The 12,918-nt window shown below is 49.2% G+C and overlaps 1 protein-coding gene across 3 annotated transcripts in view; it reads right to left on the bottom strand.

Annotated features, from left to right (window-relative positions):
• The window catches only part of Ccdc93 (coiled-coil domain containing 93), a 74,147-nt gene that overhangs the window by 51,142 nt on the left and 10,087 nt on the right, over positions 1-12,918 (bottom strand). For all 3 annotated transcript variants that reach the window (XR_004121689.1, XM_031380803.1, XM_031380811.1), the window contains exons 4-6: positions 12,574-12,685; positions 9,208-9,306; positions 6,649-6,705 (exon numbers count right to left, since the gene is read on the bottom strand). Coding sequence is in view for 2 of the 3 variants with exons in the window: in XM_031380803.1 (XP_031236663.1) it covers positions 6,649-6,705; positions 9,208-9,306; positions 12,574-12,685 (268 nt within the window). In the remaining variant the exon portion in view is untranslated. The remainder of the gene's footprint in view (positions 1-6,648; positions 6,706-9,207; positions 9,307-12,573; positions 12,686-12,918) is intronic.

Below are 12,918 nucleotides of genomic sequence, written 5' to 3'. Positions count from 1 at the left end.
CACAGGCCTACCCACCGGGCATCTGATTTCTGACTACGAGCCACCTCACACAGGCCTACCCACCAGGCATCTGATTTCTGACTATGAGCCACCTCACACAGGCCTACCCACCGGGCATCTAGACTTCTGACTATGAGCCACCTCACACAGGCCTACCCACCAGGCATCTGATTTCTGACTACGAGCCACCTCACACAGGCCTACCCACCGGGCATCCGACTTCTGTCTATGAGCCACCTCGCACAGGCAGGCGCTGGACTCCAATGACCCGCCTCAGTGCTTCTCGTCTTCAGCTCACACTTCCCACCTCAGCTTTGCTCCATCTGAATTCCTGCCCTATTTGTATTCCTGCACCAGCCTCTTAGGCTCCTTAGGTAAACTCTTTGTTTTATATTAGAATCACACCAAATTTCTAGATGGCTTTAGAAGCGCAGGTCCCTTTATGATGCTGTCTGGCTTTGAAATAAAGTAAGGTCTCCTCTGGTCTTCTGAACGGAACACAGCCTGTCACGTGAACAGCCGTTATGCGGTTGACCTTCCCACGAACTACAGCCGCAAACCAGCTCACCGTCAGACGGGTGTGATGACCAATCGTCCTGAAAGGTCTCTACACAGTGAAGGAGACCACAGTCCTTTCATGGTCTGACACGGGAAACCAACGTGGATGTTGTGGTTTGAATACAAACTGCCCCACAGGCTTGGTCCCAGCTGCTGCTGCTTGGAAAGACTACGGGATGTTCAGGAGGTGCAATGTGGATGTTGTGGTTTGAATACAAACTGCCCCACAGGCTTGGTCCCAGCTGCTGCTGCTGCTTGGAAAGACTACGGGATGTTCAGGAGGTGCAGCCTTGATGGAAGGAGTATGTGATCTGTGACCGCTCTGTGCCTGGCGCCCGCTTCCTGTTCTCTCTGCTTCCTGGGTGTGGAGGACATGCAAGCGTTCTGCTTCCTGGCTGCCAGGAATTCCCCACCATGATAGACTCTATCCCTGTGGAACTGTAAACCAAAATAAACCCTTTCTTGTTTAAGTCGCTTTCTGGTGGTGGATTTTGTCACAGTAACAAAAATAAATGTGCCCCAAAGCTTCACTATCAAAAAGCTTAAGAAAACTAAAGTGCCCTGTACCCCTTTGCTGTGCTTACTCACCCTCTTTTAAGACAGTGTATTGCTTTATTATTTAGATGAACTCTTTGTCTCAAGTCTCAAGAGAACCTCTTGCTTCAGCCTGCACATGCCCTGGTACTGTATGTAATCAACATATGACATACAATAAATATAGATCTATTTTATATGGCACACATCCAGGTTGAATGTGCACATAGATGTACATATGTAAATATGTGATATATTTGACATATTTATCTCTATCTTGATCAAAATATGTGGCATGCAGTACATGTTCAATAATTGCTCGCATCCACCTTCTGATGGCCTGATTTATCATTTCACCCCCAATAAATGTCTTCCTGACTGCTAAGATGGCTCTGTATGTGGACCAAGGGACACTGTGACAGCACATGCTGATCCCCCCAGGATAAGCCCCTTCAAACAGTAACACTTTATTCCAGGTAGAATCTTCTCCTGGAGATAATCCAGCTTCCTGGGCCTCGGTTTACTTTTCTTTATGAAAAATTTCATATACCTGTGACGCACACATGATCTCAACTTTTTAAACGTATATTTATTGTATGTGTGACCACATTCGTGCATATAGAGGTCAGAGGTCAACTTGTGGGAGTGGGTCTCTCAGGTTTGGCAGCAAGCCTTTTCCTACTAAGCCAGCTCACTGGTCCAGCTCATGTTTGCAGAAAATACCTGGCGCGATGCTTAAGGGCTGCTCTCATAAAGTCCTTCCACAAATATCCCCTAGTTCACTCCCATTGTCTATGCAAACATCAAACTATAAATAACACAAGCCAGACTTATACAGAAATGAAAAGGAGAATGAGCCCCCGAACCTGGGACTGCGTGTAATTTAATTCCCACCAAGCTCTCCCATTATAATAACACTGCATAATTGCGCTTAACTGCTGTTCTCCACTGTTGCTGGGTGAAAGAGCCAATGACACAAGGCAGGAAATTGGATTCTTCTAAGAAAAGACTTCAAAACAATAGCATGAGGACAGCCAGAGCCAAGGGGAGCGCTCTCTGCGCAGCATCGGCAGGCTGGCTCCATGTACGATTTAAGAATGTACCTTCACCTGCATCCTTCCTTTGGCACTCTGAAACCACTCAGGCAGAAGCAAAGGCAGGGCACACACTATTATTCTCGGTGTAACAGTAGAGAAGCAGGGGCTAGAGATGCGGCTCGGCTGACGGAGCGTGCTCTCCTTCATCCTCAGTGTCAAAGGCAATTGGGGGTACATGAGACCTGTTTCAGTAAAAAACAAAACAACCCTCCTCCGCCAACAAAATAAATAATCTGTCCAAGACCCTAGGACAGATCCTAGTATTGGTCCTAGGATAGCCTTAGCCTGAGGTAGCATTAGGACAGCATTGGCCTGGGACAGCACGAGGCTCCAGATGCCTTGACCCGCATGTGCTAGTCACTCCAGCGCCCACCAGCTGCCTCTCCAGCTGACCCTCTCATGGCTCACGGCACCATCCACAGCTGAGATATGGGTAGCCTGAGCAATGACGGCCTAACACCAGCTATTTCAAGCCAGCTGTACAGAGCTCCTGCTAAGTCACTCTTCAAGCAATGGGCAGCTTACCTCGCTTCTGCCACTGACTGCTTCTAGGATGGGCAGCTCCTTTCAACCGACCACCAAGTACAAGATCTTATGGGATACGCCCAGTGTCTGGCTCATTGCTAGTAGGACTGTGTCAATTTCGAGTCTGAGATTAACAATGCTGTTTGACACATGGCTATGTTCACTTTTGAACAGTTACCCAGGGCCAGCCACACGGCTCAGCGGGTCAGACTGCTTACTGCTGAGCCTTAGGACTGGGTTTAATCCCCAAGACCCACATGGCAGCAGGAGAACACTGTGGCATGTATACTCATGTGCACATGTGTACACACAAAATAAAGAAATCAAAACTTAAATGCTTCAGACATTTATATAGTTAACTTCTTATATTTTCTCTCTGTATACGCGTTTGTTTGGGGGTGCACATGATGCATGGAGTCGAGGGGTCAGCTGTAGGTGTCCTCCTCAGTTAATTTCTATCTTGTTTTATTTTTTTTAAAGAAAAAAAAGTACATCTTATTTATTTGTTCCCTTATTTAGTATGTGTGTATGTGCCTGCATACAGGCACATGCCACATGGGTGTGGAGGTCAGAGGACAACTTGCAGGAAGGTCAAACTTCACAGATGTGGCTAGGCTGGCTGCCAGCATCCTCCAGGGATCTTCCCGTGCTGTTTCCTGGCAACTAGACTGCAAGCTCATGTGGGTTCCAGGTCTCAAACCCAGGCCCTGGCGCTTATGTGGCCAGCCCTTTCCTCACTGAGTCACCTCCCAGCCACACTGTCCTGCTATGAACACACGCCGGTCTGCACTGGCTACTCCCTATGCACTGCCTACCACTCTTGTTCCTGCTTAGAGATAAGACCTGCAGGGCTTAAATTTCTGTTTCACTATTTCTCTTACATGTACGTCTGAGGGAGGGTGCACACACAATGCCACAGTGCACAAGCAGAGGTCAGAGGACAACCCACGGGAGTCAGTTCTCGCCTTCCGTCATGTGGATTCGGGGGACGAGAATCAAATTCAGGTTATTAGCTTGGAAAGCATTCTCATTCACAGAGCCGTTTCACTGGTCCTGGGTTTAAACAACCTGCCCATAGCTAACAAAGCATTAAATGACAGTGACGGAATGACATCAGAACAGGGACTCTTCAAATACATTCTCCCTTGCTCTGATCAGTTCTCCTTGTTCTGACACTTTGCCTTGGCAAGTGATAAAGAACACATGAAGAGCATTAGAAAGTTAAGGTGACCCTAACACAGAGAACCCCTGTGTGTCTGACAGCCACTTTCCTCGAAGGGACCACTACAATTGCTTTTGCCTGTCACACTGATCCCTGAGCCCACATCTGAAATGGCAGGGCACTACCTACCCGTGACGTGTCAAACCTCCGGTCACTGCCTTCACAATTGCCAGGGAAAACTTCTTTATGGAAATACAGAGAAATAAAGGGCCATGACCAATGTGGTGCTCTGCACTGGAAGGCTCCAGTGGGCCACACCGCACCCTGCTCAAGGGGGAAGCTGCCTCCACTGAACTTCAGTGGCTCATTCTCACAGTCTAGCACAACTGGGCTAGTTTCCTTTCCGTTGCTGTGATTATTAAAACACTCTGACGAAAGGTGCTTTGGGAAGGAAGGGATCATTTAGCTCATTGTTCTGGATGTGGTCCACCACGCAGGGAAGTCACAGCAGGTAGGTGACAGCAGACCACATCATTTCCACTGTCCGAGCAGAGACAAAGCAGCGATGCACCTCGCTTGCTTGCCTGTGCTCGGCTCATTTTCTCCACTCTTACACAGTTCAGAAACCCTTTTAGGGAATAGTGCCACCCAGAGTTCTAGGGAATGGTGCCACCCACAATTCTAGGGAATGGTGCCACCCACAGTTCTAGGGAATGGTGCTGCCCACAGTTCTAGGGAATGGTGCCACCCACAGTGGGCTGGGTCTTCCCACATCAATTAATAAATAAGACAATCCCCGACAGGCCAACCTGTTCTAAACACTGCCTTGTCTTCTGAGCTGATTCTATATTGTGCAAGAATGACAATCAAGACTGACCATTGCGGCATCTTCAGCAGAGCCTCTTTCAGTCCAGGAGCTGTACATTAATCTGCTTCCCCCACCAAGTGCCAATCCCCCACCAAGTGCCAACCCTCCACCCCCAAAGGAAACAAATGGAACTTACAACCCCTTTCCTTCTTTTCTAATATTTTGCAGTAATAAAACAGCAAACTAAGCGAAGCCCCTGGATTCTGAGTGACGGAGACGGTGAGGTGACAGACAATAGGCATTCATGTCTTTCCAGACACAGCTCCAACCTTGTCCCCTGCCTGTCTCTCCTGTGAGCAGCACTGTCCCTGGGACACTACCTTCTTCTCACAGATCCAGCACAGGTGCCACCTCCAGGCTCTATGAGTCTGTACCAAATGGCATAGCTAAGCTGGCTAAGGTATGCCTGGCGCTTGGGAGGTTGAGGCAGGAGAACTACCACAATTTCAAGGTACTCAAGGGTTACACAGTGAAACTTTGTCTCAAAAAACAAAACTCTAAAGGTTTTTCCTTCACTTGCCACTTCAAAGTGGGACAGAGCTGACAACACAGAGGAGGAAAAGGGAGGGGTACAGGTTGTTGACCTTGAGTTCCTCATGTCTGCTACCATCAAGTGACCAGCTCTTTTCAGTGTCATCACTGTGGGACAGCACAAATTCAAGTCCAGAATTATTGCTCTGAAGAGACTCCTGAGCCGGCTCACAAAGTCATATGAGCCAGGCAAACTCAGCTTCTAATCTTACTGCATCCTGTGTCCGCATTCAATGCACAGTTGATATTTAAGCTGTGTGACTTGTTATTTAACAAGCACTAACTTACAACACCAAAATAAGTGACTCAGCTGCAATGAGGGCTCTGTGGATGAAGGCACCTGCCAGGGAAGCATAAGGACCCCAGTTTACATCCCTAGAAGCTACATTTAAAAATAAAGATATATAATGTGAGCATCTTTAATCTTAGCACTGCTACAGGGAGATCGGACGTGCAGACAGGAGAATCACCAGAACCTCTCAGGCCTGCTGTGTTCAGCCAAAAAGTAACCAAAATATGTCAACCTTCCCCCCCCAACCCCCCTAGACAGGGTTTCTCTGTATAGCTCTGGCTGTCCTGGAACTCACCCTGTAGACCAGGCTGACCTCAAACTCAGAAATCCACCTGCCTCTGCCTCCCAAGTGCTGGGATTAAAGGTGTGCATCACCACTGCCCGGCCAAAATATACATCTTAACAAGGTGAAGGTGAGGCCTAGCAAGCAGGCCTGTCCTCTCACCTATGGCTGAGTCCTTGCAAATGAGAGTGAGTAGAATGTCTGATGCACTATGACACGATGATGTCATAAGCTAGACCCACAGTGCGCTGTACGCTGCTTCTAGAAGTCAGGGATTGTGCATCGGGCATAGAGGCTTTATTCTCTTCAGCTGAAGGCCAGCAGCTGCAGCCGCAGTCTCCCGGCTCTGGCGGGAAGCGTATTCACAAAGCTCCCCACCCCCACTGGGCACACAGCTCATGTGTACTGACTCCAGTGACCAGAACACACCCCATATGCTGGCCTTCCTGCACAAGCTCAAAGCAACTCTGTTTTCCCAGAGCCACCATGGGAAGAGGGGGGGGCGGTGGGTTGCCTTCGCCATCTACGGTTCTTCATTCTCTAGAGCTGAGCTGTTTATTCCTGCTACCAGTTTAAGGAGGGGACCACACTTTGCATTCTGATCTTTCTCCCTTCAAACTGGAACTAAGGACTTGGGGCACGGCAGCGGGTTCCCGTGTCCTGGTGCTAAGTGTGTAAAGCAGGCAGGGATGCCTGGCATATGTTCTTGGCTGCCAGCTCCCGGGGGATGTGCAACTTCTCCAGGGGATGTTTGAAGGCTATACAGTGCTGGGGCAGAGGCAGGGGGCAAGGACTTACCGAGAGCTCAAGAACCGTCTTGATGGCCTTCTCTTTTCTCTTTAGGAAGTCATCATCCTGCAGCACAGAACACAGAAACTCAGCCCGGTCCACTAAGCATAAAAATGAGCTGCACAAACAGCTCTGCCTTATCAAACAGTTGTTCGTCACTGATGTGCATAAAGAAGTCCAAATGAGCTTTGTAAAAACCTGTGTCTAGGCATGAGCATGTTCGTGTATGTGCAGGTCCATATGTGTGTGTGTGTGAACCTGGAGGTGAGAAGACAACCAAAGTTGTACTTCCTCAGGTGCCGTCTAGCCGGAGATAGCCTTGCACTGTCGTGAAGCTGGCTAGCCTGGGAACCCTAGGGACCAACCTTAGCTTTTACTACAATGCTGGTATTTCAGCCTAGCTTTTGAAATGTCTACTTGGGAATCAAATCCAGCAGCTCCGGCTTGCCCAGTCAGTGCTTACCAACTGAGCTGTTTCCCCAGCTCTCAACTTTCTTATGAATCCTCCACGGGAAAAAGCTGGGATCTCTGCAAATAATCCTGACAGGGCCTTACAGTTAGTAAGAGAGAGAGGGGCCATGGAGAGAGTAGTGACTGAGACAAACACCCCCATGCTTGGCCCTCAGAAGCACTAAATGTAACCTCAACTCTAAGCCTCAGCTCTGCCATCTACAAAACAGGAGCACCACTGCCTACGTGAAGGAGCACCACTGCCTACGTGAAGGAGCACCACTGCCTACGTGAAGGAGCACCACTGCCTACATGAAGGAGCACCACTGCCTACGTGAAGGAGCACCTGTCAGGACGAAGGCACAAGGCAACGATGTGCTAGAGTATGTGAGTGCTTGCTCTTCTTACTGGTCGCAGTTACTACTAACTGTGCCCATAGGAACCGTGCTCCACAAGCAGTCTCCTAGGAAGTTCTTTACAAAAGTAGATCCGTGGGCTGAGGAGATGGCTCAGTCAGTAAAGTACTTCTACAAGCATAAAGACCTGAATTGGATATACCCCAGAACCCTCGTGTAAAAGCCAGGCATGGTGGCACACACTTGGAATTCCAGCACTGGGGTTGGGACAGAGACAGGAAGATCAGCCAGTCTAGATGAGTCTATGAGCTCTAGGTTCAGAGGGAGCCATATCTCAAAAAGCAAGAGCAAAAAGCAAACGGGAGGGAGGTAACCGATATCAACATGTGGCCTATGTACGCATGTGTGCACACACATGAGCGCACACACACACACCTAACCATGTACCTAATACACACAATTGCAATTTACTAAAACTGTAGAGATTTATCCTCAACAGCCATCTAAAAAGCAGTTCTAAAGAACCATGAGGCAGCTCAGAGGAGCCGAGGGGAGGGTGGGGTGCAGGAGGAGCCTCTGCTCACTGCACCCAGGACTCTCCCAGTGCATACGTACACATCCAGAGAACAGGAGGGAGGAGCGCCCACAAGCTTTGCCAGAAATGATGCTTCTGTAGTGGGCAGCGGTTCACACTGAGAATGGTGACTGGCCAAGGTACTGAGAACACATGCCTGTCCAGTGCTCACCTTAAAAGGGACATGGGGCATGTCTGCCCACTGCTGCATGGCTGGGGGACATCACAGAGGGGAATGCAGAGAGAACGTGAGAGCTGGAGGGGGAGGGCTGTGAACACATGACACGGCTCTGCACTGGAGCTCCCTGTGTGCGCACTGTGGCTACCTGCGCAAGATCACTCAATGCTCCAGCAAGCAGCACTACCTGAACCAGTCAGGTAACAGACAGTACAGAAGGGCATGGGTGTGGGAAGGGAACATGTTAGAGACTGCCCAGGGTGGGCAGGAAGGAGTTTGAAGTAGATATGATCAAGCTGCACCTTATACATGCATAAAATTAGAGACCGTGAGAAAACCCAGAGAGTTGGAGAGCGGTGGCTCAGGGCCTGAGTGTTGTGGGCTGCCCTGGTGCTGTTTGCATTCTGATGTTAATTCTGCTTCCTCAAGAGGGGCTACGGGATGAGCAGTGGATCCCAAACTCAGGTGATCTCATGGGAACCTTCTCCCCATTTTAACTGGTCAAATAAAGGCTAGAACAGGTGACTGGGCAGTGGAAGGAAAAGGTGGGGCTGGAGGTTTGAGAGAGGAGGAGACAGAGGGCAGAGAGGATGAAGGAGGAAGAGGAGGTGGGAGGATGATGGAGCAGATCCCACCAAGTAGCAAGGGATCTCATAGCTTGGGAATATAGTAGTGTAGTGGTAATCTAGGCGTGCAGCCTATAAATATTACGAGTGAGTTGTGTGTTCTTTGCATGGGCTTATTGGGGTTGGAGGTTTACTGCAACAGCTGAACTCTTACTGCTCTTGCAGAGGACTTAAGTCAGCTTCCTAGCATTCATGTCAGGTGGCTTGCCACCTCCCAACTCTAGCTCCAGGGAACCTGTCGTCTTTGGCCTCCTTAGGCACTTGCACACATGTAAACACACAAGCATACACGATCCAAATACATCTGAAAGGGAAAGAAGTTAACTCTACCAGGACAGACGACACCTAATGAGTAAGCAGACAGAAGCAGGGCAGAGCACTGACCTCGGGGAGGCTGTAGGTCTTCTGGAACTGGGATATGGAGTAGGAGCGGATGTAGTCGCCCATCTCCTCCCTTGTTTCTATAGCTCGTTTCACCAGCCACTGTGGGAGAAAGCGAGGTGTGAGATGACAGGAATGGACTCCTACTGCAGGGAAACTGCACAGCCTGTGCATTCATGTCCTGCCCAGGTGGGAAGAGACCAGAAGCATACGCTGCTCCGAGACAAGAGCAACCAGCTGGGCTTCTGAGATGACAAGACCCAGTGACCTCGTGTGACTATGCGTAAGTAACTGTGCAGCATTTGAAAGCTATAGGCCTGTCTGTCTCTCTCTCAAGAGAAGGCGGAGTTCCTGGACATTCTTTTTGTTGTTGAGACAGGGTCCCAAGTGCTAGGATGGCAGGCATAGTCATCTTAATGTCAATGATTTTCTTTGTTTTGCTTTGTTTTGTTTTGTTTTTTGGTTTGTTTGTCACAAGAAGGGAGAGAGAGAGAGAGAGAGAGAGTACTACAGAAAACATTTGGTACAACCCCTCTTCTGCTAGATGAAAGAAATCTTCAGGTGGTAGAAGAGTACGGACCAGTACAGGGCCTAAGGCACTGGGATCACTGGACAGAACCTTCTCCGAATCCTTGTGACCTTTATAGAACCTTACACAGACACCACATTACTCTACTCAATGATCTGCAGCTACAAGATAAAGCTGGGGGTGACAACGGGGAGGTTTCCACATCAGATGACTGAACCTGGGATTTCTATGAATGCTCCCAGACTCAGGAGGGTGGTATCTGGAAGCAGCTCTGCTCTTCCTAGTTTCCAATTAAAAAAACACCATGTAATTAAAACACATATGCTGTCGTGTAGCTTTTTCCTCCAAGATTGAAACCGGGAAGCTCTTTAAACAGGAATGTAAACAAGATCAAATTAGCATCAGGAAGTCCTGAAATTGACCAGATTCACTAGACCCCCCTCCCTGGCGGAGTAAGTAACAGAAGCTGAGAGTCCCCTCAGACAGAAGGAAGCCAACCGGCAAAGAAGACGCTCAGACAACCAAGAGGAGACTCTGAGACAAGAGCAGTGGCCTGGAAGAAGCAGAAACCAGGGAAGCTGCCTGGAAGAGGCTTAGAGCGGAAAAGGACACTCTCCAACCTGTTGAGCGGCTAGCAGGCTGCGCAGTGCCTGCTCATTCTCCAACCTGTTGAGCTGCTAGCAGGCTGCGCAGCGCCTGCTCCGGATTCTCAGCTGTCTTTGAGTCATTTCTGCTCCTGGAAGTAAGCCCTCACCCAAACGGATGCCTGTAAGTAACTCTAGTAAAACTCACTGGTTCACCAGGTTGGACTTCGGTGGTGTGTGCACTTTGGTCTGTTGTGGGCTCCCTATCTTCCCAGAAAATGTTTTATCGTATGCACAAACATAAATATGGACATCATACAAACAGACACGTGCGTGTGCGTACACCGTGGATAATGCATGCGCAGAGCCTGTTCTTCATTGATTCTTTCCGTTATTCACAAGCACATCAGAAGAAAGAACCATTTGTTAGAGTTCACCATCCCTCCTCAGAGAGAACGCCTATATCCTCAAAACAATACAGGGCAGTGGTGGTTCATCAAGCGCACAGCAAACCTGGCCAGGTCCAGATGCCTGGGCACCTAGGTATGCGACCCATAGCAAGGCACTCCACAAGGTAGGAGCAGGGAAACTCTATAGCTCATTTTTATTAGTTAATTGTGTGTCATGGCTTGCATGTGGAGGTCGGAAAACAACTGTGTGGTGTTCCTTCTCTTCTCCCTTTATGTGGGTTCTGGGAATCAAATTAGGTCACTGGGGTTTCACAGATGCTTCACCTACAGAACCATCTCAATGACTCAAATTCTGTTTAAAAGGCAGCCGGCACAAGTTAAAAGACGTGATTAGGAAGCAGTTGCCCCAAACAGGCTGACTTCATGAAGATAAGATGCTACACAGCACATACACCACAGGGTACATTCCTGTGCAGTGTATATCCGAGGAAGAACATTCCTGTCATTAGCATCTTCCAGTTATCTCCACTCTACCACTAACCCCACCCCCAGAGACCTCGGACAATGACTGAAGCATCAGGCAGTACTGGAGCCCTAAAGAACCCCAAGTCTGGATCACATGGTGGTTGTCCTGGTTCCTCTACTCTTAAGAGTCTGGGACCCACATCAGTTGTTCACTTTTAGGCTGTGTCTTCTCACATCAATTACACCGATTCAAGACAATCCCTCACAGATACACCTACAAGCCAAGCTGATCTACACAATCCAGTGCGGCTCCCTTCCAGTAGGATTCTATGGTGTAGCAAATTGAAGATGAGAACCAACCATGGAGCCCGGTGTGGTTGCCCACACCCTTAAGCCCAGCGTCTGGGAGGTAGAGGTAGACAGATCTCTTGAGTTTGAGGCTAGTGTGCTAGCTTAGTCTACAGAGTGAGTTTCACAACAGCCAAGGCTTCGTAGAGAAACCCTGTCTCAAACAACAACAACAACAACAACAAAAAAGCCTAATAACGACAACAACAAAAATCCAAAACCTAAAACCAAAACCAAAACCAACAAAAAGAAGCAACCATGCAGCGCTCATCTGGGTTCACCTCTGCCTTCCTGTGGACCATCAGCTCCCTTCCCCCCATTCAGACCTCTCAAGCCTGTGTCCACTCCATCTGTGGAGATGTGTTTTGATGGCACACATCTAGCGTGGTGAAGGAGAGAAGGGGAAGGAGGCGCACCCCAGAGCCTCTCAGAGAACCTGTTGGAGAGTTCCAGCTGTCAAAGCGAATGCCGGTCACATACTCCCTTGCCACCATGACTGCTGCAGCACTTGAGGAGGGTAACTGCTTTCACAGACATGAGAAAAAGATGAGCCTCAGCCAGAGTCCACTTGGCAAGCAGTCGTGTAAGGGTCAATGGCCGACACAGTCCTCTGGCTTTCACATGCTCGCACACAGGTGCATGCCCACATACACAAGACACCCACACGCACTTGTATGCGCCCACACGTGCACCTACACACTCATGTACCCATAAACACACGTGCACCGACAACACACACACACACACACACACACACACACACACACACACACACACGCACACAGCCACACACACAGGAAAAGGAAAAACAAAAGCCACTGATGGGAGCATTCGAAGATCACAGCAGAGGACGAAGTGAAATGATGGTGCACGGAGCACAGCTGCCTTTTGGGAAGGCTGGCACCAATTCCTATCAGCTGTGTGGCACAAGGCCCATCCCACACCACACCCAGGGTCCGGGCGGGGCTGTGAGAGCCAGGTGTGTTCCAGGAAGTCCCAGTTAAGAGGCAAGGATCCACGCAGAGGCCCTCACCTGCACGACAGGGAATATGTGGATAAAATCCATGCCCTGGATCTGGTGGGGCTCCAGCTGGTGGGGACACTTCATCCTTGGGAGGACGGAGACAATCTTTTCCGATAGAGCTCTGTCCAGAAGAAAACAGTGATCAGAGTCAGGACACACTCAGTGGCTCTAAAGACATCTCTAAGGTCCAGGCAGGACTCTGAAGAAGTCCCAGCCTGATCAGGGTGACAGTGACAGACCTGACAAGTTCACCCCAGTGGACTGACATGAGGAGCACAATTCAGCTGCGTGCACAGAAGGTTACAAAAGGATTCTTCTCATCATGTATTACGTCTATTTCTCTCTTCCCTTTTT

The sequence above is a fragment of the Mastomys coucha genome, unplaced genomic scaffold (assembly GCF_008632895.1).
Source record: "Mastomys coucha isolate ucsf_1 unplaced genomic scaffold, UCSF_Mcou_1 pScaffold1, whole genome shotgun sequence".
In the NCBI taxonomy this organism is placed as follows: Eukaryota; Metazoa; Chordata; class Mammalia; order Rodentia; family Muridae; genus Mastomys; species Mastomys coucha.
The sequence above is the reverse complement of the archived record's forward strand: the minus strand, read 5'-3'. Positions and strand labels throughout refer to the sequence as shown.